General features: G+C 32.6%; 1 protein-coding gene across 7 annotated transcripts; it reads left to right on the forward strand.

The window, feature by feature from the left end:
- The first annotated feature begins 1,455 nt into the window (after positions 1–1,455).
- LOC103496637 (elongation factor 1-delta 2-like) lies at positions 1,456–4,354 on the forward strand. Of its 7 annotated transcripts, none has more exons than XR_007819724.1 (9): positions 1,456–1,746; positions 2,185–2,331; positions 2,411–2,527; positions 2,648–2,717; positions 2,866–2,974; positions 3,067–3,180; positions 3,466–3,627; positions 3,762–3,912; positions 4,043–4,354. XR_007819724.1 is itself a non-coding variant. In XM_051082776.1 (8 exons), coding segments are annotated over exons 2-8 (660 nt in total). In that variant the 5' UTR covers positions 1,480–1,746; positions 2,224–2,245; the 3' UTR covers positions 3,764–4,354. The 7 variants fall into 7 exon arrangements, 4 of the variants coding, with proteins under 4 accessions (XP_050938733.1, XP_008456796.1, XP_008456797.1 ...); XR_007819723.1 differs by having other exon boundaries at positions 1,535–1,746; positions 2,224–2,331; XR_007819725.1 differs by having other exon boundaries at positions 1,582–1,746; positions 2,224–2,331; positions 4,011–4,354.
- The last annotated feature ends 2,927 nt before the right edge of the window (positions 4,355–7,281 follow it).

Genomic DNA, 7,281 nt, shown 5'->3' on the forward strand with positions numbered 1-7,281 from the left:
ATAATTTGTATGGATGATGATGAAGTCTTCATAGCTCTTTTTTGAGTGGTTTGTTTTGACAAACTTGATGAAGCATATAATGTGATAGTGAAGGTGGGGTCGACTTCTATGAAAGAGTTTAAAGGTCTTTCTAGAGCTTTCATGGTGACTCAAGGTTCATGTGCATGACCATGATAAGCACAAATCTATATTGTAGAAACAAACAAAAACAGGAATAAAGCGTGTTGTGAGGGTCTCAACCAATGTTAGTGAAAGTTCAAGATGTAATTCACTCTCTTTAACAAGGTTGTTTCTTTGCTTCACTACGCATCAATTCAAATATTTAGATATTGATGTTTAAGCTTAATCTCCTATCTTAGCTCAGAACAAAATTGTCAAAATCTCATTCTTATTTGTCTACCTGGTAACTTTGCTGCTATAGTTATTTGTGGGAGATTGTAGCAAATGACTGTAGATCGAAACCATTTCAGCATCAATTTCGACCCACTCTTCTCGTCAACAACTTGATCGGCAGCTTCGACATTCTTCAAGCGCCAGCTTCTATTGGATCTTTAGCTCAACCACATCTTCGTCTTTGAATTGCATGTGAGCTGTTGGGCTCCTTTCTTTTGTGCTTATCAGTTGGGAGATTATTACTATAAATACAAAGCCTCACGGGTATTTTAAGACACAACAAAAAATTAAAAGTCTCTCCTCTGAATCACCACTTCCATTTTCTATAAATTTTGTTCTGAGCAACTTTTGTTTGTTTCTATTTCTTATTCTGAAGAGTGCATGTTTGAGTATGGGGAGTAATGTTAACCTTGAGGAACAATTGGCAACACGATTGGCACCTCGGTCAATCATAGTTGCTTTTAGGACAGTGGTTCGTCACAACACAACAATTTATTTTAAGTTCAACATTCTCATTCTTTTCTTCTACAGTATTCAAAGTTATAGTGTTTATTTCTCTTATTGTTCCTTTAGTTAACAATCTACCCTTTAACTAAAGTAACAACTTAAAAGTAAAATGGATTATTCTACTTTTTCTTAATTGTTACTTTTAAAGGTTTAAGAACTGAATTGTTACTCCGATGAAAGTCTAAAGACCAATAGTGGTTTCTATCCTTAAAAAACTATTCAATGAAATTTATGCTAAAAAAATAATCACTAATTCATCGTGAGCTTCCAAACCACTTGAAATTAGCTCAATGAGATTGTAACTTGGTCGGGATCTCATCAAAGGGATGGTCTTGGCTAGATTCTTAAAGATCATTTTAGAAAGTAGATCATGAAAGGTTGCAAAGATGCTAGAAACAACTGGGTTGTCGACGTTTTGGAAGCTAAAGCGGTGATGATTGACGTAATAGATATCACTAAACATTGGCACAATCATACTTGGAAATAGCTTCTATAGATATATTCCATTTTGTAAGGTCTTAAAGACAAGAACAAAGCTACCTATAAGCTTGTATCTTAGTTTCCTCTTGCGATCTTCTTGTCGAGAGATGACTTTCCGGTTTTGGGTTGTGTCTTTGTTTGTTTTTCTTTATAAAAAAGTCAAAACAAAATAAATTTGGATTAATTATCCTCGTACTGAAATCAATTGGTTTGGAACTAAGTAACAATAGGATACATGCGGCGCACCGGATCATGCCATTCTCCCTCTTTAAATATCAAAGCAGATCCCTAAACCCTAACAAAGATCCAAATATCAAACCTCCCCTCTTACTACACGCTCCGGCACCTCCAAAACTCCATCTCGAGGTTTGTCACTTTTATGTTCTTGTTTTTCTTTATTTAGAATATGATGATGATTAGACCGATGGCTATTTTCTTTAAATGCCTTTACTCCTCTGACTAGAGTGGTCTGTACTCTGAATCAGAGGGTTCATTTCGAATCTTCGAACGTTGTATTTCGCTTCAAAAGCTAGACTTTTCCCAATTTACTTGAACTTATTGTAATTTTAGTGCTAGCCCATTGATCTTGGTCTCCAATGCCACTCTCTGTTCCGAATAACTGCCGATTATTGAGGGGTTTTTTTTGGACTTCATGATTTCGAGTTGTTGTAAAATGATTGGGGATTCATTTAAATATGAAATATATCCATCGTTTATCTCAAAAGTATATATCTTAAGATAAACCATGAACAAGAAGTTTCCGATCTAATTCCCATGGGTTGTCTAACGAGTTATTCTCAACAGATTACGAACTGATAACTAGACGTTTGAATTTTGGCACAGAGAGAAATCGCATCACTTTGAAATGGCGGTCGCTTTCCCAGATGTCAAGTCAGCGTCAGGTTTGAAGGAACTCGATGAATACTTGCTTAGTCGTAGCTACATTTCCGGGTTAGTGGAACATGTATTGGGTTTTGAATGTTATTGTGTGAATCTGGTTTTTTTGTATTTGACAAATGATATTCCTCAGGTATCAGCCTTCTAAGGACGATGTTACCGTTTACGAAGCGCTCTCCAAACCCGTATACAGCGAATATGTTAACGTGTCTAGGTGGTCCAATCACATCGAAGCACTTTTGAGAGTTTCGTAAGTCATCGAAATTCTTAATTTTTCGGCTTGGTTTTATCGAATTCTTAATTATGAATTCATGCTATGGCTTTGTTATCTCTTTGTTCTGAAACCACTGGGTTTGATAATGGCTTTAAGCGCTGTTTTTGGAGAGGGTTCTGGTGTTAAGTTGGACGCAGTTGCAACCCCACCGGCTGCTGATGCAAAGGTGAAAATTTTATCTAATGTTTCCTTCTTTCTATATGTTATTTGTGGTGAGACGGGACATTGTCTATTGGTGGACGCTCTATTCTATTTTTATATTTTCTTTAACTTTTTCATCTTAATTATAGTTGGTGTACGCTGAATTTTATCAGGTTGCCGATGACGATGACATGGATCTGTTTGGAGAAGAGACCGAAGAGGAGAAGAAGGCTGCTGAGGAGCGCGCTGCTTCCATCAAGGCTTCTTCAAAGAAGAAAGAGAGTGAGTTTCATTTACAATCGATCTTGGACTTGTTTTATATTGTCAGTGATTTTAATGATGTTTTGTGCTTGTTCTCTTGGGTGTTTGTTTAGGTGGCAAATCATCAGTTCTGATGGATATCAAACCTTGGGATGATGAAACTGACATGAAGAAACTTGAAGAGGCTGTAAGGAGCGTTCAGATGGAAGGCTTGCTTTGGGGAGCATGTATGTTTTTATATCTCCGTGCTATCAGTTTATAGGAATGATATTGCTCCTAACGTTGGAAGGAATCTGCTCTCCCTTTTTGGTTCTTGTGATCCCACTATAATTGAATTGGAATCTTTGTTTCCCTTCAGTGCCCGAATTGGTTAACTGATTCAAGCTTTCACGATTTTATATGCTTATTTCTCCAGCTTGCCAGTTTACTTCCTATCAAAAGAAAACTAGAGTACAAAATAAGCAGGCTCTACCTTACAAGGATATATTCTCATCCTTGTCATTGTTTTGCAGCGAAACTTGTCCCTGTTGGATATGGCATTAAGAAATTGCAGATAATGCTCACAATTGTTGATGACCTTGTGTCTGTTGATAATCTCATTGAGGAACATCTGACAGCTGAACCCATAAATGAGCATGTTCAGAGCTGTGACATCGTTGCCTTCAACAAAATATGTTAGTGCCATTTTAATTTTGCTGCACCTGCACACAAAGCTAGATTGTGCTGTTCGATAAAAACACTCATGAACCTGTTCTAATATCATCTTCAATCCTTCATTTTCTTAACCAACTATGGTTTCTATTGGCAGAATTTTGAGCTTTTCGTCAGATCCCAAGAGCTGGTGGTTTCAAAGATGTTGAGTTTGGGGAGATGTTTTATAGAAGCCTTGCTCATACTTGTTTTGACAATGCTTGAAATACTTCTCTTTCCAGCTTTAACTGCTGTCTACTTCCTCTCAGGTTTGTTTCTTAAATTGATTTGAAATGAGCTTAAAAAAATAATATTAGGATAATTATCATGTTTCATTCCAGTATACTGAGTTTTAAATTGATGACAGCTTTTGGTATATATTTTGATATTGTTTCATAGAGTTCTTGAAGATTGAAAGCTTAGAAGAAGGATGCAATCAACATTTCAGGAATATGACAAGAAAGGATAGATGGTGTAACATTAATTGCGTAATACTCACACATATAAACACACATTAGAACATTGAAGTTAAAACATTTGGATCATGTGTTAGGGAATATGAATGGAAGGTATAACAAAATGCTGGAGTATAAGCACAGTATTTCTTGCCTGCACGTTAGCTAAGTAGCATCATGGATTCATGAAATGTAGAGGAAGCCATGTTCATAACATTTGCCACCATTGTCTATTCAGTCAACAAATATTTGGTAATTGCAACTGTCACCTTTTAAGGAAGAATATGTGGTTTCTGGTTATTGTAAACAAACTGATCTATACATGTTAAGGTAATAGGATTAAAATCACAAATTGGTGTGTTTGTTTAGGTGGTTGGAATATAAGTGGCTAGTTACCGTTTCAAAATTACACTTTCAAAATTGCAATATTAACTATGTTTCAAAACTCTACTATACTTCATTACTTTAAAAGAAAATTGTTTAAAAAGTTTTAAAGGTAAATCAAATTAATATGTGTGTGGCGATTATATAAGATGGCATGTTGAAATTTTTGTTTCAAGTCTAACACCCTTCAAACACACTTCAACATAGTTATTAAAATATATCATATGATAAATCACATGGACCATGGAGTTGAACTATTGAGTTGGTTATGGTTACATTCACACTCAAAACCTTTAGTTTTAGTTCAATCAATTATGTCGTTTTAGTTAAAATGTGATGAATCAAATAGTGGATTATAAATTATAAACTATCATCTTCGGTTGAAAGAATAAAAGGTTTTCTCAATAGGATAAATATAAGAATAAGAATGATTTAAATACATCTTTTGTATTAATAGTCTAACATCTTAAAATATTACATACAAATCAAGCCTAAAGGTTCACAGTACCTTCATTATGGATACCTCCATTAGTCCATAATACATCCATTAAACTTTAGCATTTTTAATAGAAAAATCGAAAAGATATGATTATGGAAAAATATGAAAATCATGTGTTTTTCCTAAAATTTTCAAAATATTCTTTAAAAAGATCATTTTCATTAAATTAAGGATATCCTTTATCCTTAATTTGTTTTACGGAATTTTCTTTTTACAAATTTTGAATTTGATTTGAAGTTTAAAATCTCTAAATTCTGAGGATTGTATTCAATATCTAACTGTATACCAAAATTTCATTTTCAAATATATAGCATATTCATTTCAAATATATGTAATGATCATTTAAAAAATATTTAGAACAATTACATATTTAATGTTGTTATATATAATATATATCATATATCATTATATTGTTTCATTTTTTATTAAGATATATATTTCACTTATTTTGCTTATGTATTCAACTATATTTAGTCATTTTGTTTATATACCTCATGTTATATAATAACAATGCTATTTAAATGCTATTTGAATATAAGTGTTGGATTAAAAAATTTTGGAACTAATCACACGTCATTTATTGAAATAATTGCATTTGATATTAACTAAAAAATGGTATATGTGCCAAATTAAATTTAAAGACAAATTGGTCAATTTAATGATGTCACATGTCTTGACAATTGAATCAAATTGATTATTTTGATTCCATTAAATATTATTTACTTGGCCTAAAATTCAATTTAGCCAAAAAAATAAGTTTAAAGCTCAAGACCAAAATCTATTGATTGAGTCCATGGGTATGATCGATGGACTAACTATGTAAAATTTCATAAAAACTCACCAGAAAACTCTATGAATATAGAAGTTCTAATCTGTTAAGGTTGATGCCCTAAATCTCGTGGTCTTGTAGTTTGTAATTGTATATATTATACAAACTTTTTATTTATCTAATAAAATAAAGTGTTTTATTTTATTTGACATTTAGTTGCATTAACTCACAAAACCAATAAACTAACATCCAAGGTTATCTTCTATAACCTAAACATGTATGTGGAGACATACAATTGGATCATGTTTAAGTGATAACCTAAATGGTCTGTAGTAGATGGATAAGGGTGGATACCTTATCCTGGTGACACTACGAATACGGTCTGTTTTGTAGTTGTTACAATTGTTCTAAAGTGCTACAAATGATTTGATCCTAATCATTCATGTCGAGACATTAGAGCGGGAGTATTCTATACAAAGAGTTTGTATAAGACTGGACCATGAAATGAATAGTCTTTTTTATTAACACCGTTACTAGTTGAGACTACATTTCACCAGAATGACTATAGGTGACTTGACCTGAATCTTGAGTGAGTTGTGAACTCCTGCCTATGAAGGCGATCCTTTGATTTATATGGGTGAGAGTGGCCTATGTAGCCGACTCAATATGCCTACCATTTTGGGGATTCGTCTGATTGGGGAGCTGGGAACACAGCTACACAAGAAGGAATTCACTCCTTTTTTATAGATAGAGTAAGTAGAGAAATTGCTCTCTTAAGGGTTGATTTCAAGACTTGAACAATGTGGCGCCACACTCTCTCTTGACCTGAGAGGAGTTCAGTTATAGTAGGACTATAATTATTGTTCATTAGAGGAATCAATGGTACTTAAGGAGTTAGATGTAACTACAGGGGCAAAACGGTAATTTTTTGGCCTAGTTGTACTTACGAGCAATTTGTGAAGGGTCATTGCACTGTTGATTGGTTATATCTAATGGACACAAAAATATATCTACAGTTAGAAGAGTGCAACTATTAGTCTTTAGTGGAATGACTAGAGATTAAATTTAATTAAAGAGTTTATTAATCTCATCTCATTGGAGCTTCAATCTGTAGGTTCATAAGGTCCCCTTGTTAGCTCAATAAGGATAAATGAGAATCAAATTTATTTTGGTTTAATTTGAATTGTTCAAATTGATTAAAGGGAATAAATTGTATATGATACAATTAATATAATGTATTTGATACATTATAATGTAAAGTTTTTTATGAGAGAAGTTAATATTTGAATATGATTCAAATAATAATAATAATATGAATGAGATTCATAAATAAACTGTAGGTTAAAATTGAATTCGATTCATATTAGAACTATAGATTATATGAGAGATCTAAATCATTGGTTATATTATATATGATATAATATAAAGTTTATATTATATGAGATATAATATATTTGTAATTAAATTTATATTGATTTTATATTATATGAGATATAATATATATTAATTAAATTTATATTGATTTTATTTA

This window comes from Cucumis melo, chromosome 3 (genome assembly GCF_025177605.1).
Source record: "Cucumis melo cultivar AY chromosome 3, USDA_Cmelo_AY_1.0, whole genome shotgun sequence".
Classification (NCBI taxonomy): domain Eukaryota; kingdom Viridiplantae; phylum Streptophyta; class Magnoliopsida; order Cucurbitales; family Cucurbitaceae; genus Cucumis; species Cucumis melo.